This window comes from Syzygium oleosum, unplaced genomic scaffold (genome assembly GCF_021117445.2).
Source record: "Syzygium oleosum isolate NSW1041296 unplaced genomic scaffold, Sole_v2.1 Sole_v2.22, whole genome shotgun sequence".
NCBI classification, from domain to species: domain Eukaryota; kingdom Viridiplantae; phylum Streptophyta; class Magnoliopsida; order Myrtales; family Myrtaceae; genus Syzygium; species Syzygium oleosum.
In genome coordinates, this window is record NW_026607506.1 from 6,686,457 (window position 1) to 6,714,035 (window position 27,579).

At 39.5% G+C, this 27,579-nt stretch overlaps 1 protein-coding gene and 1 long non-coding RNA gene across 3 annotated transcripts; one reads left to right on the plus strand and one right to left on the minus strand.

Moving 5' to 3' along the window:
- Positions 1–13,495: 13,495 nt before the first annotated feature.
- LOC115693119 (ABC transporter C family member 3-like) lies at positions 13,496–19,820 on the plus strand. Its single transcript, XM_030620091.2, has 10 exons — positions 13,496–15,997; positions 16,260–16,346; positions 16,435–17,085; positions 17,253–17,417; positions 17,768–18,062; positions 18,160–18,374; positions 18,460–18,765; positions 18,853–18,916; positions 19,114–19,353; positions 19,456–19,820. The coding sequence occupies exons 1-10, from the start codon at positions 13,589–13,591 to the stop codon at positions 19,566–19,568; spliced, it is 4,545 nt and encodes a 1,514-aa protein (XP_030475951.1). The 5' UTR covers positions 13,496–13,588; the 3' UTR covers positions 19,569–19,820.
- A 3,907-nt stretch (positions 19,821–23,727) lies between these two features.
- LOC115693118 (uncharacterized) lies at positions 23,728–26,768 on the minus strand. 2 transcript variants are annotated; one of them, XR_008818850.1, is made up of 2 exons: positions 24,955–26,768; positions 23,728–24,040 (listed from the first exon to the last, which is right to left on the minus strand). It is a non-coding gene; the product is annotated as an uncharacterized LOC115693118 (long non-coding RNA). The 2 variants fall into 2 exon arrangements; XR_004007188.2 differs by having other exon boundaries at positions 23,728–24,097.
- Positions 26,769–27,579: the final 811 nt, after the last annotated feature.

Sequence of the window (27,579 nt, forward strand, 5' to 3'; positions counted from 1 at the left end):
CATTGATTGTGCATATCTTGATTGATATTTCTTACTTTAGATAGTTGTCTTATAAAGTCTATAAATAGGCTGATGTAATATTTGTTATGAGAAATCAAAATATACACAAATTCCCCTTTTCTCTCTTCCGCATTTTACAATTTATCTTTGGGGATGCTAGTTGTCCATTTCATGTTATTGCCTTGTCATAGACATTGTTATGTATGAAAAGCGTGCTCCATTGGTATTCTGTCTCTAATGTATGTTGGATGTATGCCCTAAATAATCATGTAATAGTTACATGTTAGGGATTAAGTTGTACTATCAATTTCATTATTTATTTAATGGCAAGGATGCATTTATTCATTTATTCAATTATTTATATATATAAATGATTCCATAACATCAGTTGTGATTAGACTTATTCTTGAGACATTAAGAATATGTGTAACGGGTTCAGAGTTAGATTGAATCTTTAAATCGTTCCCAATCGATGGATCATTAAGTTAATATAAATGATCCTGTTGAGACCGGTGTATTCTTAGCTTCACCATTAAATATTGGATATTTAAGGGAATGACGAGTCACGAGTCATTGGGTATTGTGATACTTGAGTTAGAACACAAGTTCTTGTACCAGACAAGTTCACTGAATGTGACACGAATAGAACGATTAGTAACATGGAAGCTTTTAGTGTGGCCAATGTTTAATCATTCATGCTTTGGTCTTGTGTAAATAATCCTTAGACCTGAGGCACAGTGTTGACTTGTGTGTTGGATGGCTACGGTTCATAGGTGCACATAGGGTCCGTTTGGTTCAACTTTTCAAATACTACTTGGGGGAATCCAAATACCTTTAGGTTAAAGTCCCTTGGAGAAATGCAAGTGGCATTTGGTAAAAAATCATTTGTAAAGCTACTTTGGCCCAAGTAGTGTTTGGTAAATTTTTTTTTGCAAAAGGGCTTTGGAAATTATCTTTTTTATTATAAAAAAAAAACCTATTGTACCCTTCGATGGAGCCGGCGAAGGCCTACGGCCACCGGCGAGCTAGATCTGGCGTCGGCGGCCGTCGCCCGAGGTCGGGCGACCCCCGGCGAGCTAGATTTGCCGCCGACGGTCGTCACCCGAGGCCAGGCGACCCTCGATGAGGGTCGCGCGACCTAGGCCGGTGGCGCCTAGGCGGTCACACAACCTCAGGTGGCCGTCACCTGGGTCGTGCGACCTCGCCGGCCCGATCCGATGTCGGCTGCCCTTGCCGTCCTCCCTCGCCGGCCACCTCACAAAGAAGATGAACAGTACCAAGATGGGCAAAACTGGAATAAGTCAAAATAAGTGAGGGTAGTTTAGGGACAAAAAATTTGGGTTCAGCATTTGTGAAATGCCGAAAGCCCAAAGTTGGTCTGGACCAGCTTTGGGCTTTCGACATTTCAAATGCTAGCATTTGGCCAATGCTAGGGCGAAAGTTGAACCAAACGGGGCTATATTGCCGATTCGTTGATCCGTCTATGTACTTAATGGTCATAGTTCATTCACATATGAAGTTACACATGTGGAAACAATGGAATCTGTCTCTTTGTTACATGCAAGGTACAATAATGATGTCCTACGAATCTAATCATGACACTGCATTGAAATCCTCGGCTGGGGTTGTAATCGATAATGAACTATCAATATCTTGTATAAAATGCATGTCAATTAGGTTTATGCATATGATTGAATTGGTGACTTGACAAATATTCCATGGTCCTTGTTTGATCAGGATATAGTAAGGCAGAGGGATTGAATTACATTGTAGCCAAAGCTAACAGGTTCATTATGTTCTTAAAGCATTCACAGTATCCGGATAAACGTATTGCTAGATGTCAATCTTAGCTTGTAGGACCTGAAGGTTGATCAGGACAAACAATTCTCTTGAGAGTACTAATGTGTTAGTACAAGTTTTACTAGCAGCAGCTCAATGATAAATCTAGGAATGTCACACATACCATAACCAATTCAAGATGACATTGAACGGGAGAGACAATATTGTAAATATGTTTGCAATCACAGCAATTGAATCGAGTCGAGCTGAAATTAAATTAAATGTGATTTAATTTAATTTAGTTTTTGGTCATGGGCGCGCGTGCATGTGATGCACACGAAATGCACACATTCTGATTATACACTCTATTTTTTAATCATTTAAAATAAAAAATGAAATGATTAAAAATAAGAAAATTTAAAATGTGCACGCATGTGCACTTGCTGATCGTGTGCATCGCACACAAACAACAACGGTTGCTGTTCGTGTGCACGATCAACAACCGTTGTTGATCGTGTGCAGTGTGCACAAGCGATCAGAAACGGTTACTGATCGCAAATAAAAACCGTGATTAGCAACAGTTGCTAAAAGAAAAGTGGGTGTGCAATATGTGTGCGGGAGAGGTAAAAAGGTTTTTCTCTCTTTTGGTGCCATGACTAAAACATCAAGAGTGCAGCGAATTGCCGTCACGAGATTACTATCACAATTATAGTGGTGATTATCCGTGGGTCTTTTCTTTCGTTCATCGTGCAATTGGTGGTGTGTTTGAACTACAGGTCTGACGGTCATGAGGCTCAAACTGAAGAACATACGGACCAAGTCGTTTTGGGCACATTAGACAATTGTGGGGCTCGAACTAAAGAACATCCGAACCAAGTCGTTTTAGGCACGCTATGAGAGGTAATCCGTTTAACCCCCTACGTCTTGTGATTTTTTATTGAAACGCACGACAACGTCTTTGAAGATACATGTATGGTTTTAATTTTCTCTGGATTTTTATTTTATTTTAACTATGGATATAACGTAAACACCGACAATGTAGTCCCTGTTATTGCTGGTTTATTCCGCTGTTACGTGGGGTTCTTTGGTAAAAGCAAGGTTGACGACAACCTGCTTCAAGAACCCCTTGTAGATGGTAACTTGGCTACACGCGATCCAGATTTAAGTGAGCATCTCGGAAGTGGAACCGAACCACATACTTAAACGCGAGTGTATTGAGTACGGTAAGTTTCTCGTGGCTGAGCCCTCTAATTGATGTTGGTGCAAGCAATGGAGCGACTCCGTATAGGCCGGTGATGGCATTGGTTTTATCGGAACGGAAGGAAATTATTTCCGCGTCTTTTCACCGTAGCTTCTTATGTTGGTCCGTGTATCTCATAGATACTTCTGTTCAACTCCGTAATGGGCAATGTGAGTTTTAACAGTTGAGGCTGCCTCCTAGTTTTGTGCGTTTTTGGTGGCAAATCTTCTTGAGTGCGTTCCCTATAGGCAGTTGATGTTCGGGCTGCAGCTTGTCAGGATTAGGGCTTGCTCGTTGCCGGGGAAAAGTGCCAAAAAAGTCCTAAATTTTTTGTATTAGTGCCAATTTAGACCTAAACCTTTTTTTTGTGCCACTTCAGTCATAAACCTTTTGCATTTGTGCCAATTTAGTCCTAAATCTTTTTTTTGTGCCAATTAAGTCATAAACCTTTTAAATTGGTGCCAATTCAATCCTAAATCTTTTGTTTTTATGCCAATTTAGTCCTTCCGGTCAATTTTGACAGGAATTTACCGACGTGGATGGCTGCCGGCCGGTGGCCGTTCACCGGCGCCGACGTGGCGCTGACGTGGACAACTTTAATAATATTTTAATATTTTTTAAAATTTTTCGTTTCTTTTGGTCCCCCCCCCTCCTTCCTCTGGCCAGTCATCGGTCTGGCGACCGGCCAGTGGCCGGTGAGCTCGACCCCGCTGGCCATTGGCGAGGGCGGCGGCCTCGACTGACCACGGCAAGGCTCGAGCCCTCGCCGGAGGCCGCGGCGAGGGGGAGCCTCGCAATGGTCAGGCGACGCCCGACCTCGCCGGATCTGGCGAGGTTGAGCCTCGCCCAGCAACCTCGCTAGATCCGGCGAGGTCGGGCCTCGCCCGACCATGGCGAGGCTCGAGCCCTCGCCGGAGGCCGCGGCAAGGCCCGACCTCATCGAATCTGGCGAGGCTCGCCCTCGCCAGTGGCCGGCGAGGTCGAGCTCGCCGGCCTCTGGCCTCTGGCCGGTCGCCGGACCGGCGACCAGCGAGAGGAAGGAGGGGGGGACCAAAAAAAAGTGGAAAAAAAAGAAAAAAAGAAAAAAAATAAACAATCAAAAAAATATTAAAATATTATTAAAGTTGTCCACGTCGGCGCTAGTGACCGGCCGCCGGCCGACAGGCGTCCACGTCGGCAAATTCCTGTCAAAATTGACCGAAAGGACTAAATTGGCATAAAAACAAAAGGTTTATGACTGAATTGGCATCAATTTAAAAGGTTTATGACTTAATTGGCACCAAAAAAAGATTTAGGACTAAATTGGCATCAATGCAAAAGGTTTATGACTGAAGTGGCACCAAAAAAAGATTTAGGACTAAATTGGCACTAATACAAAATGTTTATGACTTTTTTGGCACTTTTCCCCTCGTTGCTGGTTGCAACATATGACAAGCGATTACCCCTTCCATGCCAGTCTAAGCAGGAACATGCTGGTGGAGACGGAGAGATCACAAACTCTATGTCCGTGGATACAGAGAGAGAATTGGTGATTTTAGCTGGTCCATGACCCGTGGCTAGTACTGGTACAAGTTGGGTTCGCCTCAGCGTTCCTGTAAAGAAATCTTGGGCTAGCAGCTATTGCAGCCATGCTTGTTATGTTAGCTAATACAACAAGTATTCATAGAACACTCGTAAACAGAATTTTAATAAGTTTAAGCACACTAAAACCAATCAAATAATGTAATAAGGCTCTTCTTAGATGCTTTCTCCATCTACAACTCCATGAATCCGGGAACTTGGAACTCCAATTCCCACATCGAGAATCCATACAATAATCGTGGGATTTATAATCCCAATTCAATGTTTCTACGAGTAGCGTAGACTTTTAGAATTCTAGGCGGTGGCGTCTCAAAGGGAAGCGTCCATAAGATGTTTGAACACATTGCAAGTTTGTCACGTCATTTGCATGTGATGATCATATCTCAACACTACTTACCAAAAAAATAATTTTCATGAATCGTGTACTTGGGACATATCCGAGTAAATTGAATGTCTAATCACTGTGTTCCTAATATAGTCTCACTACATACGTCCGATCTTTTAGGAAAAGTCGAGATGAATACGACTAACATTTTTTATGCACGACAAAAAAATTATCCAGGAATTTAGATTGAATCACCAGCGCGCGTAATGGACAAATCTACGACTTCACGATGGTCCGAATATTATCACAAAGAAAATATTATTGTTCTACAGTATTAATACCGATTATCTTTTCAAAGTACCGATGGAAGCCTTTTTTGTGTTATATCGATAGAGAGCAAAGGTACGTTCTTTTCTATACATATATCTGTTATCTTTTTCTCTATCTTCAAGAAGTTATATTAACTTCGCTCAGAAGACAACTCGCACCCTTTTAAAGGGTGCCTCTTATACACACAATCCATCATGGGCGAACCGGTGTCACTTGAACATATCGAAATATAACACGATCAAAATGAAACGAGAGGAAACGAGCAATGAAAGCGAGTTGATTCATTAAGATTTGCTTTTGCGTAGCCCATGTACAAGTGGCTAATGAAAAGCGACAACATTCTGATATTTTCACGTAGTAGCCGAGCCCTTTCGAACCGATCGAAAGTGAGTCAAAACACGTGCATGGAAAGTCCCGCCTATAGTTCCTTTTCTTTATCTGTGGAAAGAGAGAAAGATCGCAAGATTGATTGAAGAAAAGATCTCTTTTTTTTTTCTTTTGTTAGCGCGATTTTTTTTTTGTGTAGTTACTATTTCGTCCATAGCTAATTCAAAGAAATTCATCCACTAAAGCTTCTAATCGGTGAGTTACGTATGGGGTTAATACAATGAAAAACTCCAAATTAATATATTTTAATAAATTTATCTTAAATTAATTTTTGGGTTATCAAAAATCATAAATAGGTACATTTGTGATATATTTACGCTCAGTACTCAATTGACATGATAAGTTCACGTGGAAATCCATATCAGTTTGGGCTAAATATATTACAGGTGTATCAGTTTAGAATTTTGGTATTCCAAAAATTAATTTTGGGTATATTTGTCACAAGTGTACTAGTTTTGGGTTTTATGCCAATCCAAAAATTAATTTATAGTAATTTATCACAAATATACCAGTTTACGATTTTTTATGATATTAACCCTTATTCACACTAAGCTTAAAATTAAGTTTTTCATGCAGGTAATAACCATGCCCATACTTAGGCCTCGGGTCAAGCAAGATGGGCGAGGCTCAGGCCCGACCGAGCACAGGTGGTGAAGTGCTTCGCCCCGTCAGGACTCGAACCCCCGGCCTGATTCTGAAGTTGAGAGATTTTCTAGCCTAGACTAGATGAGATTTTGTTTGCAGTAACTCTGTTATTTTAAACATCATTATCATAACTTGCTGGGCACGCTCTTTGCTTATTTCTCTTGTAAGAGCCCGTTAAAAAGAAACCTTTTACTGGACCCTTGGTATTGCCACAGGTGCAATGGATCAAACAGCGAATGTCACATTTCCATAACCACAAAAGTTGTTATTTCTGAAAGCAAATTATTAACTTAATTACCTCATATATCCTATTTAAAAAATTATTATTATTAGAAGGTTTAGCTGTCCAATTTGCTTTTTTCCAAAAAGTTCCTAAAAATACTTTCCTAAACTTTGAAATTTCAAGTAATTTGAGAAATTTGGGAGGGGAGGGGGATTAAGGATGTTCTAGTACTTTATTAAGATAAAATAGTATATCTATCTATACTGCTATAAAATGAGAGATTATACAAAATTGACCATTTTGACTTCCCTAAGGTCTACTTCCTTCTTATCTTCCACATTTTGTTTTGTGCACTTATTCTTTTATACTTGTTTTTCCTTCTTATCTTCCACATCTTGTTTAGTGCACTTTTTCTATTATACTTTTAGGTTCTGATGCGCGTATATTTCATAAATTTTTATCGACATTGAAAACATTTTTATTAACTAATTATTTCAAGCGCTACAAGCGATCACTTTTAGGAATATATTTTCTAAAACATTTATTTTTAGCAAAACACACGGAGCATTAAGGGAAAACACCCAATTGTCTCACTTTTTTTTTTTTTTTATTGTAGCCCTTAATTTTCTTAACTGTAAATCAAAGAGGAAAAAAAGGGAAAATTGACCACTAAAAAGGATAAAAAGGTAAAAAGAAAAGAGAAATTAACCACCCACTTTCTATAAATAAATAAATAAAAGTGCACTTGGTAACATTACTTAATTGTCCTTATTGTGCAATCAACCTCATCCATGCACTCTATGTGATAAATTTAGAATGCTTCTCTATTTTCTTATATATTTAGAAAAATGTGTAGAACAAAAAATGTCTAAGTTTTTTTTATTATTTCTTTGTGCAATTGAGTTCTAACATTTATTATTAGCTTATAAGCTGCACAAGGAATGAAAATTAATTGCGCAGCACCTACGCGTGCTTGAAACTAGTTAATGTATTAAAGTAGAATATTTTTAATTAATTGTACATCATTTACTCCCAAAGCCCAAAAAACCCATTGATTTGAGATATTTAAAGAAATTATCAAAATTATTTCCTTAACTTTTTATGATTATAAACACAATATTATTTTGTCCTTAACGATTGGCAACTACCCTCAGACTTGTTTTCACCCGAGGTCTATTAGTGTTTCGTGATAGCCTCTTCAAATGTCAAACGACTCGTGGTACAATGAATCTGTGAGATAGTTTCCCATAGAACTCCAATGATTGCTGCTCCATGGATGGCCCAAAGATAGAAATCTATGAGTGCTTTGAGTTTTGAGGTATCTTTTTAGATTCCTAACTTTCGTAATCGGACAAGACTGTGATCGATCAATGTTGGAAAAAATTGCTCTTGCAAAAAGAGACTTTTCAGTACTGTCACATTTCCATAGAAGCACAGGTATAAAAAAATTTGTGAAAGCATACTTCAAGTCTTGGTCGAAAGTCCCCCTTAGCTAGAAGCAGATCATTTTAATCTGATAAGCTCCGGTAGATTACCGCAAAATAGAACAAGAAAGTGATATCAACTTTTTTATTTCTTTGTGAAATTAAATTATAAATTTCATTATTAGCTTTTATGCTGCAAAAAAAAAAAAACTAATCATGCACACACGTATCGCTTGCTTGTGATGCGGGAGAATTCGATTCTATGGAACATTCCTTAAGTTCCAACTTGATTCCATCAACAAGCCCAACAAAATCGATGCTCATACAAACCAAAACTGATTCTATAGAACATTCCTTAAGTCCTCCTTTAGGTAGAAGCAGATCATTTTGATCTGATAAGCTCCAATAGATTACCACAAAATTGGGTTGCAAATACCCCCCCCAGGCCCTATGGGGACCTTCTTTGTTCTGAAGTGATTGAATTATTTACGCAGACTTTTCTCTAGTAATGAAATTCGGTGTTTATGACCAAAAAATAAAATAAAAGAGCGAATGTCACATTTCCATAACCATAAAAGTTGTTTTTTTTTTCTCAAATTGAAAAAAAATTATTAACTTAATTAACTCATGTATCGTATTTAAAGCATTATTGTTATAAGATTTAGCTCTTAAATTTGCTTTTTTCCAAAAAGTTCCTAAAAATGCTTTCCTAAACTTTGAAATTTCAAGATATCTGAGAAATTTGGGAGGGGGGACAAAATTAAGGATGACGTAGGAATTTATTAAGATAAAATAGTATATCTATCTATACTGCTATAAAATGAGAGATTATACAAAATTGACCATTTTGACTTCCCTAAGTTCTACTTCCTTCTTATCTTCCACATTTTGTTTTGCGCACTTTTTCTTTTACACTCTTTTTTCCTTCTTATCTTCCAAATCTTGTTTTGTGCAGTTATTATTTTATACTTTCAGGCTCTGATGCGCACTTGTTTCCATAAATTTGTTATCGACAGTGAAAATATTTTTTATTGACTAATTATTTCAAACAATACAAATGATCATTTTTTATAATAGATTTTCCAAAAACATTTATTTTCCAGCGAAACACACGGAACTTTAAGGGAAAGCATCCAATTGTCTCAAGCACACGATAGGTGCTGCACAGTTATTAAAAAATAAATAAATAAAATTCAAAAAATTATTAAAAAATTATATTAAAAAAATGTTCACGTTAGCATCATCCATGCCACATAGAACAACCAGCATCTACGTCAGCAATTTTCAGTCTAAATTAGCTTGATGGACTCAATTGGTACAAGGTTTATGAGCATTTATCATCAACTTGGAAAACATCCGATTGATTTGAAATATATAAAGAAACTATCAAAATTATTTCCTTAACTATTTATGACTATAATCACACTATTATTTTGTACTTAACGATTGCCAATTGGTAACTAACCCTTGACTGGTTTTCACCCGTGGTTCATCGTCGTTTCGTGATTTGCCTCTTCAAATGTCCACGTCTCGCGGTAACAATGAATCCGTGAGTTATTTTCCCAAAGAACTCCAATGATTACTGCTCCATGTATGGCCCAAAGATAGAAAACTATGCGTGCTTTGAGTTTTGAGGTATCTTTTTAGATTCCTAACTTTCGTAACCAGACAAGACTTTGATCGATCAATGTTGGAAAAAGTTGCTCTTGCAAAAATAGACTTTTCAGTACTGTTACATTTCCTTAGAACCACAAGTTTCTAAAGCTCCATTTATTTCGCAAAAAATAAACAATTTGACAAATATTTTCTTAAAAATAATCGCTCATTTCACTTGAAATAATTAGTCAATGAAAAATGTTTTCATTATTAACAACAATTTATGTCTAAATATTTTCATGGAAGATGAAATTTCTTTTTCGTTCACCCATTTTTGTAAGATATACAAGCGATCGTTTTTAGGAAAATATTTTACAAATAATTCGTTTTCCGAAAAACTAACGGAGCCTAAAGTTATAAAGAAATTTGTGAAAGAATTTTTTTTTTTTTTTGGTTTTGTTCCTTGTACTCATGGAAGACTAGAGGCAGCGTCGGAATTATGTGTTTCGTATCGCAAAGTATTCGTTGTCAACCAAGGGGTGCGTTCGTTTCGCGAAAAATAAGTGATTTGAAAAATATTTTCCAAAAAATATTCGCTTGTATCGGTTACAAAAATAAGTTAATGGAAAAAAATTTCATCGCCCACGAAAATAGTTAGGCATAGATTATTATCGATTATGAAAATATTTTTCTTTGGCTAATTTTTTTAAACGCTATAAGCAATCATTTTTCAGAAAAATAATTTTCAAATTATTCATTTTTCACGAAACGAATGCACCCTAAATCTAACACAATTAACATGAATGCTGAAGCGATCCTAGAATCTAATTCCATGGAGAAATTTTTAATGGGGATCGAACCTAAGACATTGGAAGTAAGAACAACTCCTTGTTCTTGGACAACCAAGAGAAAGACGAAACATAAAAGACTTTTGATTGCGGTGGGTCTTGTTGAAAGGTCGAGGCATGTCGATGTCTTTGACTGTTAGGAAAAACATTCGCAGTCACTTCAAGGTGTTTAGCGAGGAGAGGACTTTCCATCCAATTATCATGGCCTTTGCTCTTTTCTCTCGCTTTCTTTTCTTGGGAAAAAAGAGTACATATCTTCGGAGCATTTATCATCCACTGGAGGTAGACCATTCTATTCACGTTGACGTGTCGTTTTGTAATTCGTGTCGATTTCTATGGATCTATAAAATATTTTGATTTTGATTCTACACGTTAAATGCTAGAATTATGATGAAATCGTGTTAATTAGCGTCATCGTATAGACTTAGACGTGTCATGTCACGTGTCGTGTCGTCTTATATTTAATTTTTTTATTTATAATTCGGGTTTAATCTCGTTTTCTACAAACGGGTCTCTAATGTTGCTAACCTTACTTCGAAGCAAAACCCAATTTACCAATTGCAGCTCCCACCTCTTTCTCTCCTTAAGTTGATGCCATACAGAGTCAAACAATAAAAGGAATACCATGAAAAGACAGATAAAGAATGATGCATCTCTCGAAAAATTCTATCATTCAGAATCCAGTATGACCATTGGATTAAAAAGGAATAAATTCCGATCACCAGGAAATTCCTTACTAGAGTATAAGGAAAGTCACCGATTATACAATTGTCACAGTTTTAAAAAAAAAATTAAAATTGAGTTACGAAAATTACGACATACAAGGACAATTACTCATTAATAAGTTCTTTAGATTCGATGAATTGTAGAGGAATTTTACGGTCATTAAGGAAAGTTAATGAGAACTGAAAAAAAAAAGGAATTTATTAGAAGTACCTACAATTCTTATGTTAACCAAATCTGTTAATCAAATTATAGTCTGGGAAAATACATTAGCAATGATTGATGCAATTGAGATTACGATGTCACATAAATTACCAGAAATTGAGGAAATTACAAGTGGTGACTTCTTTTTTTCCAAATGGGATACTATCCCGTCTTTGGCAAACATGAGGGAAAATTACCAAAAAAATGCTAAACTTATTGCAATTGTACCAATTCAGTCATAAACATTTTGTATTTGTATCAATTCAGTTTATCCGGTCAATTTTGGCCGAAAAATCGCTGACATGGACTCCAGCCGTCTTACGTGGCACAACCGATACTGATGTGGACAATTTTTAATAATATATTAATATTTTTCCGAATTCTTTTATTTTTTTATTTCTTTTCTTTCTCTTTGTTTTTTTTCTTTCCTTCCTCTAACCGGTCGCTGGACCTTGGGGACCGGCCAGAGGCAAGGGTCTGCAAGGTCAACCTAGTCGGCCACTGGCGAGGACGAGCCTCGCCAGTGGCCAACAACGTGGCCCTCGCCTCTACCGACCTCGCCAGCGAGAGGAAGAAGGGAAGAAGAGAAAAGAAAGAGAAAATAAAAGAAAAAATAAAAAGTTCGAAAAAAATATTAAAATATTATAAAAATTTATCCACGTCACATCAGTGCTGGCTAGGGGCGTTAGAACCGAACCAAAATTTTGTGTATTTTCGATTCAGTTCGTATAATTGAAAAAATAACCGTTTTTTTTTTTTGCCGGTTCGGTTTATAAGCGGAGCCGAACCGAAAATGCACAACATTCAGATTCGATCATTTGGGTTACTCTCTCGAGATCTTCACGTCTCCCTCTCTCTCTCTCTCGTCCAATCCTTCGATGATTCTGTTCCCCATTTCTCCCAAGATCCTCGCCTTCATCGCGGTTTCCAGCTACTTGGCCAGCAATGCCTCCTCGGCGGGTAATTCTCGACATTGTTTGCTGAGAGGCCGCCGCCGCCGACGACGATCACCGACTCGTCAGGGAGGATCTGGTTGGTGCCGTACCACCGGCCGTTGGAGAGCTCCGCGGGGTTTTGCAGGGGGCCGAAGCGGCGGATCTTGGGGAAGCCGTCGAGGTCGGACACGCGCGAAGGCGGCGAAATCGTTGAGGGCAGTGGTCGTGAAGAGGAGGGGAAACCACCGCCATCGTTCTGAAGGTGAAGCGAAAGGCCCCACGAGAGAGAGAGACGGCGACAAAGAACAGAAGGATGCGGTGGGGGGAGAGAGAGAGAGAAAGGGCATCTGTCCAAAAACCCAAAAAAATAAAATCAAATCAAAAAAATAAAGGAAAACCGAAAATCGAAACTGAACCGAATTGATCCAAACCGGGTTTTTGGTTCGGATCTTATTCGGTTTGAGGAGCCATTCGGTTCGGTTCGAATGCTCACCCAAACGGTTCGGTTCAAATTTCCAAACTGAACCATTGACACCCCTTGTGCCGGTCATGCTAGAGCCGACGTCTATGTCAGCGATTTGGTTAAAATTGACTGGATGAATTGAAATTGGTACAAATATAAAAAGTTTATCACTTAATTAACAAAAAATATTTATCATTAAATTGATACAATCACAATAAATTTATGATTTTTTTGATAATTCTACTCGAGCAGGATTAACCCTGCGTATCTTCGAATTTCTGACATCAGCCTAGCAAGTATCTCTAAAAAGACGAGGGAAAAAGAAAAAAGCCTGCGAGGTCTACCTGATTCGCGAAACTTGTCACTGAAAATCGTCACGTTTTCCCGGTATTTGTTTGGATAAGACGTCGGGGTTTGCCCATCTGTAAAAACCGCGTTCTGACGATTCATTTTGTCTATATTCTGACGTTGATTTGAAAAACCAGTTCGCGTCAGCACTTTCCAGGAAAATAATGGCCGAAACTTTTCTCTGTCTCCGTGCTCTGTTTTTTTTTCCTTTGTTTATTTCTTTCTTGTGCGCCTCTCCTTCATTGGCCAACCAAAAATGGTGGCCATCTCCGTCTGCTGAGGCTTGCGCACCACGTTCCCCCTTGCCCAAGGAAAAACGAAAAAAAAACTCCAAATTTGACCGCTTTTTGTTGTGGACCAACACGCTCGCGCGCAAGAAGGCGACAAATCGTGCACAAATTTCCACGGACTCACGAGAGTATATCAAGACAACACCACGTTTCTTGTTTCTCCCGCAGAACATATTCTTCAGACTCAGACTCTTCTCCCGAAGCACCAAAGCCCGCACACCCAGCTCGCAGAAACCCCTCCCACATAATGGGACCTTTTGATTCTCCAAAGCAGGTCGCCCTGAGCCTCTTCTCCCGCTCCTCTGCTCCCATGTCCTTAGGTAGCGATTTTCTCGTCGAACCCATCTTTGTTCATGGCTTTTCTGGTTCTTTGCACCTGGTGTTGTTGCTTGCCCTGCTTGTCTCGTGGGTGTGCAAGAAAATAAGGGCAGGGCATGATGAGGGTTCGAAGGGGAGTCACAGGAGGAAGAGGGGTCTGTTCTATAAACTGACTCTTTCTTGGGCCTTGGGCGTGTCTCTGTTCAATCTCGCCTTGTGTGTGTTGAACTATTTTTATTGGTATAGAAATGGCTGGTCGGATGTGAGACTGGTGTCCCTTGTGGATTCAGCTCTCGCGACTCTTGCTTGGGGTACAGTGTGTGTTTACCTGCATGGTCAAAACTCTGATTCTGGTGAATCCAAGTTCCCATTCTTGTTAAGAGTTTGGTGGGGTTTCTACTTCTCTATTTCCTGTTATTCCCTGGTTTTAGACATCATTCGGTATGAGAAACATGTTGTCTCGTTGCCGGTTCGGGATTTTGTATCCGACATAATCTCTGTCTTGACCGGTTTGTACTTCTGTTGTGCGGGGTTCTTCGGGAAAAATGAGGTTGAAGAGAACCTCCTTGAAGAGCCCCTTCTAAATGGTAATAGTTTGATTTCGAGTAATGGGGATGGTGTGGGGTTGAATAAGTTTAGAGGGAGCGAGACGGTAACCCCTTATTCTAAAGCTGGTATACTTAGCATAGTTACTTTCTCTTGGATGAGTCCACTTATTTCCATTGGGAATAAGAAAACCTTGGACCTCGAGGATGTTCCTCAACTTGATTCTGGCGATAGTGTGGTAGGGGCTTCTCAAAACTTCAGAAGTAAGCTTCTGTTCAACGGCGAGGCTAGTGATGGAGTGACTACTTGGAAGCTGGTGAAGGCATTGTTCTTGTCTGTGTGGAGAGAGATTCTTTCGACGGCGTTCTTTGCGCTTCTTTATGTGTTAGCTTCTTATGTTGGCCCGTACCTCATTGATACCCTTGTTCAATTTCTTGACGGGCGACGCCAATACAAAAATGAAGGCTATTTGCTAGTTTCGGCATTTTTAGTGGCGAAGCTTGTTGAGTGCCTTTCACAGAGGCAATGGTTCTTCAGGTTACAGCAGGTTGGGATTAGGATGCGATCAGTGTTGGTTGCCATGATATATGACAAGGGCTTGACCCTTTCGTGCCTGTCAAAACAGGGCCATACTAGTGGAGAGATCATCAATTTCATGTCCGTTGACGCCGAGAGGTTGGGTGACTTTGCTTGGTACATGCACGACCCATGGATGGTGCTTTTGCAAGTGGCTTTGGCTTTGGGGATCTTGTACAAAAATCTCGGACTTGCCGCTATTGCAGCTTTCGTGGCCACTGTGCTTGTTATGCTAGCAAATGTTCCCTTAGGTAAGTTGCAGGAGAAGTATCAGGACAGAATGATGAAATCGAAAGATAAAAGGATGAAGGCAACTTCGGAGATTCTCCGGAACATGAGAATTCTGAAGCTTCAGGGATGGGAGATGAAATTCTTGTCGAAGGTTTTCGAGCTTCGAAATGCCGAGACAGGATGGTTGAAGAAGTTCGTTTACACTCAGGCAATGACCTCTTTCGTTTTCTGGGGCGCACCCACCTTCGTTTCTGTCGTCACTTTTGGCGCATGTATGTTGATGGGGATCCCGCTTTCTTCTGGGAAAATCTTATCAGCCCTCGCAACGTTCAGGATCCTCCAAGAGCCCATCTACAATCTTCCTGACACAATATCGATGATAGCTCAGACAAAGGTCTCACTCGACAGAATATCATCCTTCTTGTGTCTTGATGATCTGCGGAGTGATGTCGTTGAGAGGATTCCTCAGGGAATTACTGACACAGCAGTTGAGATAATTGGTGGGAATTTCTCCTGGGATTTGGCTTCGTCTAATCCCACACTTAAGGACATAAATTTGAAGGCACAAAGGGGCATGAAGGTCGCTGTTTGCGGTACCGTCGGCTCAGGAAAATCAAGCTTGCTTTCCAGCATTCTGGGAGAAATGCCAAAGATATCTGGGACCCTCAGGTTGTGTGGAACTAAGGCTTATGTCGCTCAATCTCCGTGGATTCAGAGTGGCAAGATCGTCGACAACATCTTATTTGGTAAGGAGATGGATAAAGAGAGATATGAAAGGGTCCTTGAAGCATGCTCCTTGAAGAAGGATTTGGAAATTCTTTCACACGGCGATCAAACAGTCATTGGAGAGAGAGGAATAAATCTGAGTGGTGGTCAAAAGCAAAGAATTCAGATTGCTCGTGCGGTCTACCAAGATGCGGACATTTATATATTCGATGACCCATTTAGTGCTGTGGATGCTCATACAGGATCTCATCTCTTTAAGGTAACCTGCACGTACCTGCTAATTCCTAGTTGTTGGTACTTGGTAGAATTGACATACGTATGCACCCTCACACTCATAGAAGCACATATCTGTAGATGGGCTAATTTTTTAAATTTCTTTTCGGTTCTTGGAGGCAGGGTAGTTCTTTTAAGGGCCTCCCTCCTCACTCTCTCTGGGGATATTTGCCAGACTTTGTTCGATTGTTGCGTGTATTGTGTTAGTGCTTTGGGAATCGACTACTTATTGAGTTTGTATTTGACAGGAATGCTTGTTGGGCCTTTTAAGTACCAAAACTGTGATTTACGTAACTCATCAAGTGGAATTCTTGCCCGCGGCTGATTTCATACTGGTGAGCAATTCACAAGTTACAGAACCCGTTTTTCATTCATTCTAGTTGTAGAGTCATGATGCGAAGCATTGTTCTTATTTTTCGTCAGGTTATGAAGGATGGAAGGATTACGGAAGCAGGAAAATACAACGATATACTTCATGCAGGGACAAATTTCATGGAACTTGTAGGTGCACATAAGAAAGCTTTGTCAGAGGTAGATTCCATACAAGACAGACCGGCAAATGGAGGATCTAGTAGCAATGTTCAAAATGGCAGTACGGATACTAATGGGAAGGTTTCTGAGGAGGATGAAAGCAAAGCTTCTCAGAAAGGTGAAGTCATCGACAATGTCGGGACCAAAGGGCAGCTTGTTCAAGATGAAGAAAGAGAGAAAGGTAGAGTCGGATTTACAGTGTACTGGAAATACATCACTCTGGCATACGGAGGAGCTCTTGTGCCGGTCATATTGCTGGCACATATTCTCTTTCAGCTCCTTCAAATAGGAAGTAATTATTGGATGGCTTGGGCGACTCCAGTGTCTGAGGACGTCAAACCTCCCGTTACGGGATCAACTCTAATAGCGGTCTATGTAGCTTTGGCTGCTGCCAGTTCTCTATGTGTTCTTGCGAGATCTACTGCTCTTGCAACTGTTGGGTTCAAGACAGCAACTGAGCTCTTCAATAGGATGCACTTTTGTATTTTCCGTGCCCCAATGTCGTTCTTCGATGCTACTCCAAGCGGAAGAATCCTCAATAGGGTATGTATAATATGCTCGTTATGATATTGTTACAGGGGGCTGTATTTCTTCTATATAAGCTTGTAGGGGTCTGTCTTTTAAATCATCACTTGTATTTTTGTTTGCGTTGACTACGATTATCCATGAGCAACTGCATCTATTAAGGCATCTTTTCTTTGCTATTGTAGGCTTCTACAGACCAGAGTGCCGTGGATACAAACATGCAATATTTAGTTGCAGCATTTGCTTTCTCGATGATCCAGCTCCTTGGAATTATTGCTGTGATGTCTCAGGTTGCATGGCAGGTTTTCATAATTTTTATCCCTGTCATTGCAATCTGTGTGTGGTATCAGGTAATCATCCCGGCTCTTCTGATCTTTTTCTAACTGTCAAGAAGAGCACAGAGGACTTGGCTTTCTCTCTTTTCAGTATGACTCTTCCGGTTTTAGATGTGTTCTGCTAGTTATTTTGTTTCCTCAATTAATGAAGGAGTGAAATGGTAATACTTCCATCTCGACTGTCTTCTCGTAAAAGCCTTGAAAATGTGTCCTTGTTCATCAAAGTCCTTCCACTCTTTTTCTCACGAGTGACAAACTTTTGGCACGTTGTGAGCTTGAACAAGTATCTGTATACATTTGGTCTGTGTAGATTCTTTTGAATTCTCAAAAATATAAGCTGACTGAATTATTTTTCTCATCTCCAGCAATATTACATATCTTCTGCACGAGAATTGTCAAGGTTGGTTGGGGTATGTAAAGCTCCAGTAATACAGCACTTTGCTGAGACAATTTCAGGAGCCACCACTATTAGAAGCTTTGATCAAGAATCACGGTTCCAAGATACAAATATGAAACTTGCCGATGGATATTCGCGGCCCAAGTTTCATATCGCTGGGGCAATGGAATGGTTGTGTTTTCGCCTAGACATGTTATCGTCAATTACTTTCGGATTTTCTTTGATTTTCCTAGTCTCTGTTCCTGAGGGATTTATCGATCCAGGTAAGAACTTACTTTGAGATTTTCAAATGCTGTTGTATTTATGTAATTGTTTCCAGCGCATTTGATGTTTAAACTGCTTCTATCCTGATGTCTGAAGCCATTGCGGGGTTAGCCGTGACCTATGGACTTAACCTAAACATGTTACAAGCTTGGGTGATTTGGAATCTCTGCACTATGGAGAACAGAATCATATCAGTTGAGAGGATACTGCAGTACACCAGCATTCCAAGCGAGCCCCCTCTTGCATTAGAGGAAAATCGCCCGTCAATCTCTTGGCCATCACGCGGAGAGATCAACATTTGCGGTCTGCAGGTACATGAAGCTTCTGTATCATCTCATATTACAGCTTTTACAATTGATGATTGACCTATATTTGTGACAACCATGCGGAATGTAGGTCCGATATGCTTTGCACTTGCCCCTCGTTCTGCGTGGAGTTACGTGCACTTTTCCCGGTGGAATGAAAACCGGGATTGTGGGGAGAACTGGAAGCGGTAAATCAACCCTTATACAAGCACTCTTCAGGATTGTGGAACCCACTGCTGGTCAAATCACGATCGACAATGTCAATATATCCTTGATTGGACTGCACGATTTGAGGTCTAGACTGAGCATAATCCCTCAGGACCCAACTATGTTTGAAGGGACCATAAGAAGTAACTTGGACCCTCTGGAGGAGTACACAGATGAGCAAATTTGGGAGGTTTGTTCATTTCCTTGCACCAGTCAAAAATTACATATGAGCAGATTTATCGATGATGTTAGCTAACGAGGTTTCTGCAAATTTTAGGCCCTGCATAAGTGCCAACTCGCGGAGGAGGTCCGGAAGAAGGAAGGAAAATTAGATTCTACTGGTAAATTTTTATTCCCTTTTCCTCTTGTGACTGTTCTTTTGTGGTTCTCCTAGATGCACTTATAGGAAGAAGCATTTTAACTTAATTCCTGGAAGTTTAACTGATCATGTAGTTTGCAATATCCTTTACATCGTACATCTATCAATCTTTAGATTATCAATTTTTCATAGCTTTTATCGATATTTGTTATTATGCAGTTACTGAGAATGGAGAGAACTGGAGCATGGGTCAGAGGCAGCTCGTGTGTCTTGGGCGCGTGCTGCTCAAGAAAAGCAAGGTCTTAGTGCTTGATGAAGCTACCGCATCCGTCGACACGGCTACTGATAATCTGATTCAGCAAACTCTGAGGCAGCACTTTGCTGACTGCACAGTTATAACTATCGCGCATCGTATCACTTCGGTTCTTGATAGCGACATGGTTCTTGTTTTAGATCATGGTCAGTATCTTTTAACAATTTCTCCTTGCTCTTGCTGTTGCATTCTGCATTAATCTTCTCTTCAAGTGAAATAATACGGGCTCTCTTGATCCCCCTGTGCAGGACTGGTGGAAGAATACGATTCTCCGAAGAGACTACTGGACAACAAGTCGTCGTCCTTTGCGCAACTGGTGGCGGAATACACGATGAGGTCGAATTCCACTTACGGGAATTAAACTAGAACGCGGTGTGATCGCACTGGAATAGTTCCCCTGATGATGATGAAAAGTGTGACTGGCCTTCTACGTCATCTGTCATGTTCTTGTTGTATTATAGGCAAGTTAAACCAAGTCATTCTTGATCGGTTACTGTAGTTTATGAGGCTAATATAAGAGAACAGGCATAAATTCAAGCCTGAGGAAGGGTCTGTAAGTTGAACTATTGCAAAATCACATCCTTGGAATGAATTACTCAATTGTTGTCGTGCATGTGATCTTAAATGTACTTTGATCGCGGACTGTCGGATTGCTTAGAAAAAAACTCATCAATGCACTTGATGTACTTTGATGGAACCAGCATTCAATAAATCATCTCCTTGGTGTTTTGCCTCTGTTTTCATGGGTAACATCATTAGTTGACCAGTCTTGGAATGAGCTGGATTCTTGTTCGACCACCCACCAGGCATCGTCGGCAATGCTACAAGATTAGTCGTTGATGGAGGAAGAGAACCGTCTCTTCGAGAATAAGATTATAAAATTTCTTCATTTAGTTACGGACTATCGGGACGGATCCGCAAAGTGCTCGGAAATCTTGTGCATTTGAACCTCGACCTTTTCCATAATAGATAGATGCACTGGTCACTTCATGCAGCCAAACTACTAGGTCTTCCGTGGAACAAAGCATCCTAGAGTTTGAAAAGTTCTCCCAGTCCTCAAGCTTTCCCAGCCACTTAATCTAGGCAACTGATCAGAGTGCCTGCTCAAAATGCCGGCACACTTGCAACTTTGACCAAGTTGCCTTTATTTCTTGTTTTCTAGAAAGATTGATGTACATGACCTCTCCGGAAAATAGTAATGTGTCCCGTCCTGCTGTTGTTTCGTCATTCGATCATCTCTAAATGAACATTATTATGACCAAAGGAATTTGATAACTTCTACCATAATGCCAACACTGAGAAAAATACAAGTGAACAGAGTGCTATAAACAGCACTGCTGCTTCGGCGCTATCATCTTTATGTATACAAGTAATGAAAGGTAACAGTGACACCTTATAAAATTCTAACCCTATCAGAAGATAAAAACCCACCATTTAATAAATAGTTTGATTGGCCAACATTAAGTGAAATTCTTCTACTATCGACTGGACTTCTCCAACAGTTTCTTAAGTCTGCTCATTCAGGGTTCCCATCGAATAGCTATCTCTCGTAAAGAGCAAAAATCTAACAAAGGAGCAAGCTCAATGAGTAACGCGTTTCCGACTCTCAAATAATAGAATTGAGAGTACTGTCTATCTTTGCTTACAAGCATCATTCCTGCCACGAAAAGCAGATATTTTTCTTGTAAGGACTGAAACAGACATTTCACTCCAGATTTTAAAGAATGCTCTGCTTTACAAGATTCTAACTTCTAAGACTTCAAATTAGAATTTGGAGCCATGATGTTATTACTGTTTCAACACTTCATGATGCATACATGGGCAACAGAACTTGCTGATTGACTCATTGAACCTCAAAATCAGAAATAATTGAACTCATGCTTTTAGGATATTAAACCTGAAGGCATGGGATAAAATAAACAGTGTCGCTACCTAAATTTCTCAGACTAATGAATTATTAAGACTAAGCCTAACTCGGGCCCTCTTAAGCCCTACCAATTCGCAACTAAGGGTTTAAGTTTTTAACATGCAAAAGTTTTCATGCTTGGAGTCGCCACTAATCTATTTGTGATAGGTCGATTGGAAATCTAAATAAAACATAGGGAGATATGTTTTATTCCTACGAACCAGAGATTCTAAGCTCGGGGACTTGATTACGCTAGATCTAGTCTGACGCCCTTTCGGTACCTTTTCTTTTCAAAAAATGTCTATGCAAGCAGTCTGAATCCATTTTATTACCTAATCACTAACATGTGAGGTGTTTATGCGGGTGCGCAAACCACCAATTTAACATTCAAGAAAACAATAAATAAATTGCAAGATTAGGAGAATGGCGTACCTTAGAGCAACGCAAGCATCTGCATTGCTAGTAAAAAATCACACAGACAATCCTAATATGATTTCTAATTAACAAAGCAAGGCACTCAAGATATTCTTTAGGGTTTGCGCTTTATTAAAATGCAAACTAACATATATGCAATGACGTGCAAAAAATGACATGCGATTAATGCAACCTAGCATGCGAACTATATGTCATGCGATGACATGACCTAATTCTAATGACGGACAAATGATTTATTTTTGGTATTTTTCCAATGAAATTCGAAATAAAAAAATGTCTAAATTAAGATGCAATCTATCTTAATCTGTCCTAAAGTAACTCATTCTTTTTGGGATTTTCATGGAAATTCGAAATCTAAAAATAACCTAAATAATCTATTAGGATTAGAATAACACCTAATTTAAACTAGGAAACAAATTATCTCAAGTCCTAATTTAAATTAAATAATTATCCTATCTTCTAGATACATTTAGGGTTCCCTAAACATGCAAAACTTCTAATTTAAATCATAACTAACATATTTTTTATTTTCTTTATTAAAAAAAAAAAGAGCAATCAAACAAATATAACAACCGCATTCAATAATCCACGCAATTCGCAAGATTCTTCTTATGAAAATTTGAATTAGGAAAAGAAATCAAACTAACGGTCATATCTATAGGATTATAGATATCGACGGAAAGCTGATTGTTTGAGTTTGGAAAGCGAATAAAATTTATTATCATATCCAAGTGATTATGGATAAGATAACGATTTTCCGTATAGCCATGTATCGTACCTTAGAGATAAGGTCGGATAGTCGTCCAGATACGTTGCCAAATTAGAAAAAATTCCTAATTTAGGGTATCTTAGAATATTGCGGATATCGCAAATATTATCCTAAGGTATCTAATCAATCACACAATATTCACGGAATATTCAAAATATTCAAACTAAGAACTTAAATATTTTGAAAATATACCGGATAGAGATTTTTACCTGATTTGCGGATTACTTTCCAAATTTGAATCACCAGCGGATCGGGATCGCGGAATGGCCAATGGCGGGTGACCGACGGCAGCTCAGGGGCAGCTCGGATTGTGGTGGCTAATGGTGGTGGCGCCGCCAGTGCTGGATGGCTTGGAAAGAAGCTGATTTGATTCAGCGAGCACGGCAAGAAAGTCAAGAGCTCGTTGGATCGCTACCGGAAATTCGCTGCGTGTGGACGTTGCTGTGGTATTCAAAGGAGGACCTCCAGGAGTCGTCCAAATTGATTGAGACACGCCAGACCGGGACTGTGACGGTGCTATGGTGGCTGGCAACGAGCACTAGTTCGGCTGGATCGCTGTGCTGAACGTCGGAGAGGATGAGCTCGCTGAGAATCTGCAGAAAATCGTCTAGAATTACTGGAAACTGCTCGGGATCACTGGCTACTATCTCTGGTTACTCGCTGATTAGTGGAGCAGCGTCTCAGACGTGAAGGGCTGAGGAAGGGACAACTCCGGATGTTGGAGGCGCGGAGGTGCCGAGTGGGACGTGATATCATCCGCAGGAAATAAAGCAACAATTGTTCATGAGGTGGAGTCAACACATGGCAGTCAAGGGAGAGCTTCTTTGAATGTGTCCCATGTCTTCTTCTCTATGGCCGTGCTTCTCCGAATGTGTCCCTCTCTTCACGATTTTCTTTTTCTCTCAATGGTGGCCGTGGATGTCTGTGTTGTGGCTGTGTATTCAATGTTGTGTGTCCTCTCTCCGAGAGAATCCTCAATGAATGTATTTATAGGCAAAGCTTAGGTTTTTTGCTTGCAATTATTTCCTATTTTGATTCAAAGAAAATATTGCAATATCTCCGTGATAATGTCAATTCATTCAATGATAATATCAAGATTAACAAATCAATATTTTCCAACTCGACAATTTCCAATGAAAATTTTAGCTCTTATAATGTTCATGGGCTTGGTCAAGAATTTTCTTGAACGTGGGCTTAGTCCAATTTCGTTAAGTTTAGAGCCGTTCACTCGAGTCCATCCACCGCCGGTCCGATAAATATCCAAACTATATAGGCCTAATTAACTATTAATGAAAATGCTCCTAAAAACTATATGCTGTGCAATTTTAATATTTTTGTTTAGGGGTTAAAATTTAATCCCTAATTTTCTATGCAAATTAACATTAAATGGTCGGTCGAAATTTAGGTGTCAACAAACAATACGCAAGAAACCATATGTAGGGAAAGCAGTACAGAGTCACTTTCAACAGTAGCCTTATTGATCTGCATCTTCAAGAAACTCAAAAAGTCATGCTGTATACAGATTCGACAAAATCACAGAGCTTCCTCTTATGAGACGCTCACAAACTTCTCCAATAAAATTTCTCCAATATTCTCAAAATGTACGGGAAGTGATTGCTCCTTCCCATCTTGTTCTGCGGATTGCAACCAAGCATAGCAAAGCTGATCATTGCAGACAAAACATTGCTCATTTTATAAACTCCTCCGCTCCTCGCCTCAAAATCTCCATCCAAACAGAGAAGCAAATAGATCCTCAAATACATTGGTAAGAAGGAAGAACCTATTCCCACAAAAAATTGACAATAAAAAAAGGAAAAAAAAGCAACCAATACATCTAGTATGGTAAAATTCAAGAAACCACAAGATTTATTGATAAGTTGGAGCTCAGCTAGGGGAGAAAAAGAATTAGCAACCTTATAACTACAGGAACACAGTAATTTAAGTGCAGAGTCTAAGCTTGCTTCAGCTAAGCGCAGGAAACAAAGGTAACAACACTAAAATCAGAGCACTGAAGCAGAAAATGTCTTCTTTCAAGGATTGGAGTAGAAAAACAAAAGTAAGATCAGAAATTCATTAATGTCTTCTTTCAAGGATAGAAGGGCATTTGACGTATGATAATAGTGCCTTCAGCCAAACTAAACAAGGATATTCATAGTTGAAACTAGAAATTCAGCGAACAAAACATATTTGGATCAGATCGATTTAGTTCAAAAGTACATCAAGGTAACCATTGACTTCTCTACGCAATGAAAAAGGCAAACCTTGATGCGCACCAAGTATTGTCTCCCTAGGTTATGTGTCCCATCAATGAAATGGTTAAAAGTCAACCGACCTCCCAATTACTAGATGTATATTGGGCATGCGACAGAGATTGAAAGCTTGATATTGAATACAACACAAATCCTAAAAAAGGAATCCTTGACAAACTCAGTTTGCTATTTAACATTTTATCATCAGTAATCCAGTTCGCTTGCTAAGGATTAGATTCCAAAAAGCTGATACACATCCATCATCACCAACAAAAGAATAACAAATTCATCGAGGCAACTCCACATGCACTCAGCAAACAATTAAATAAACAGCAAAGTAAGTTTCTAATGTACCAAAGAAGACCGCCAATGGAAAATTTAAGTGTACCTGAGATGAAACATCTTCCTTCAACATCCTCAAAATCTTAAGCTATGTGGTAGACGGCTACACCAAGCCCTGATGGTCGCGCTAAATGTACTATATAATCATCCCACAGTAGAGGCGTTTGGTAACATGCATTTGAGCAGTAGTGACAGAAATCCGAATAAATGTAGCAGGAGATTCTGCAGAACATCTTCCATGGCCAACTACTAATTTATGGTTCTACTGACGATGGCAAAAATTTGGTTTTCATCGTTCAATAACTGAAAGAAGAAATGGCATTGTTTGGAAAGAGCGAGCATATGGTTGGACTACTCTCTCCTTTGCATAGCTAAAGTACATAAGTAAACCATCAATAATTTCTCCCAATCAAACCTCTTATGAACAGAATTTGAGGAAATGAAAACACCATAAACGAATAGCTTAACGAAGCTTCAACATTTTTTTTAGAAAAAAAGAGAGATGTCGTCAGATGAATGAAGAATCAAGTCTCAACAGAATCCTCACACAAATTACCAGCCCTATTCAGAACCTCGATAAAAGGACGGAATAAAGCCACAATCATCATGCCATTTTTTCCCGTAACGCTTAATAACCGTAGTTGTCAAATAAAGATACGTGTTTATGCTCTTGAATCAAGAATCGAGAATTGATTCAAGTTGAATCATAAAATTTGGCGAAATAACGGTATTTTTGTGTCACAAAATACCTAACTTTATTATAAAGTATCATAAAGAATAAAATTTTGAGCAAAATCCATATTCCACGGCAAAAATATCTTGATTTCCAGTTAATTTTACGATCTCTATAAATATATGTGTACCCTTTATCTTATTAACATACGGATTACACTTTTACATAAAGACATTTCATTTAAGAATGGATTGCGAAGTACATAATAGTTTTACTTGCTATGTAATCATCAAAGTATGAAACACATCATAAATAAGACAAGAAATAATTGATCCATTGAATCAATGGGTAGGTATTGGATCCTATATCCGCAATTGGTGAATCGATATATTCGCTTGTACTTCATTAGATTATAGATTCATCTAATAGATGCATATCATTTAGATCTTAAATCAATTTGAAACGTCGACCAATTCTGATAACTACTTTTAAACAGATACAATTCCTTTCTTGATAAGAATCCTCAGGACAACAAATATTAGGAATTATGTGCTTCTCTAAGCTCCTTGCTACAATTCTGGGATCAGTAGCTATCACCAGATGAGGTCAGAGTAGGCAAAGATTACAGAGAGCAAATAATTGATTTTGGGCAAAAGGGTTTTCTCAAGACTCCAGAACAAACAATATCTTGAGAGGACCCTTTTGCCCAAAATCAACTATCCGTCGCATCTGACATACTTGGACACTTGAGAGAACCGGTTCAAGCGTGAACCCACGAGAAACTAACGAGGTAAGAAGCTGTAAAGGAGGGCTGTTGAGACTTGCTCGAGATGGATCTGGGAGAATCTGGGAGAATCTGGCGAAGGGCGTAAAGCGAAGATGCAAATTTTTGAGGTATTTGAGCAGTCTTTCACAAGAATTCTTACCTGAAGTTGAGGCTCTGGCGAAGGAATGAAACATGCAATGAAGTTTTTTTTGACTATGCACCGAGCAGCTAATAAATTGACATGAATATCCGACCTTTACTGAGAAAAATCTTCTTCAGACACCTGATCTTACCTCGAAGAAGATGTAGGTCGATGAGGCGTCTGGCTTGGTATTTATCTCTTTCTCTATATATTCATGTAGATTCATGTGACCCTAGTTTATGTCACGTTGATGCAGGTGAATCATCCGGTTGACGTGCCCCGTGTGATGACCTAGTGTCTCCGCTCATGTGGCGATGAGTCATATAAGGCACCAATTCACATGATGACGTGTAGCATCATCATCGTGTAGTGATGTGTCTTAAGCTCGTGATGTGACATGCATGCAGAATACTCAATCGATGTGTGAACATGTGCATTTAATTAGATATTTGGAATCTCATTGATGTACATGTAGCACATCGAATTTTACACATTAGGCTCGTTAGCTATCCGGCGTCTGATTCCTAAGATCTTCTCAAATTTTAGGTTCGGGAATTTCACGATATGAAACCGATTTGTTGCGGAAGCCAAGCGATCGAACAATAAAATTGACAGAACAAGAAAATAAATCGGACACAAGATTTAGGTGGTTCGGTCGTAGTGACCTACGTCCACAGGGAGAACAGCACAGAATTCCACTATAGATCAAGCGATACAACGGAGATTACAACCACACTCGAGTCACTCAAACACTCTCGGTATTTCCCAAACCCCAATTACACCCAATAGCTCACGCAGTGTTTAGCCCCACAATTCTTTACGAAATAATCTCTCAACCTCACGAAGGAATTACACACAAATCTTAACACAAGATTTTCGCGACTTGAACACTCGAATTCTTGGATGTAATTGCCGAAGAAAAACTTCACTGCACGAAGACCCGCATTGCCACAGCCACGGAACATCAAGCACTCACATTAGCGGCGCTTCAGAGAATCTTCTTGTGGCAACCATAACACACCCTCTGTTCCAACGAAAGAAAGGAAGAACAGCCCATATTTATTCGTGGGTCTACTCGGTCAACCTTTCC

What these genes read in the sequence shown, in the direction of transcription:
- LOC115693119 (XM_030620091.2), top strand. Translation starts at nt 13,589, where the DNA reads ATGGGACCTTTTGATTCTCCAAAGCAGGTCGCCCTGAGCCTCTTCTCC. An exon ending in CCGCGGCTGATTTCATACTG is followed by an intron (nt 16,347 to 16,434) that starts GTGAGCAATTCA and finishes ATTTTTCGTCAG; the next exon opens with GTTATGAAGGATGGAAGGAT. An exon ending in GCGGAAGAATCCTCAATAGG is followed by an intron (nt 17,086 to 17,252) that starts GTATGTATAATA and finishes TTGCTATTGTAG; the next exon opens with GCTTCTACAGACCAGAGTGC.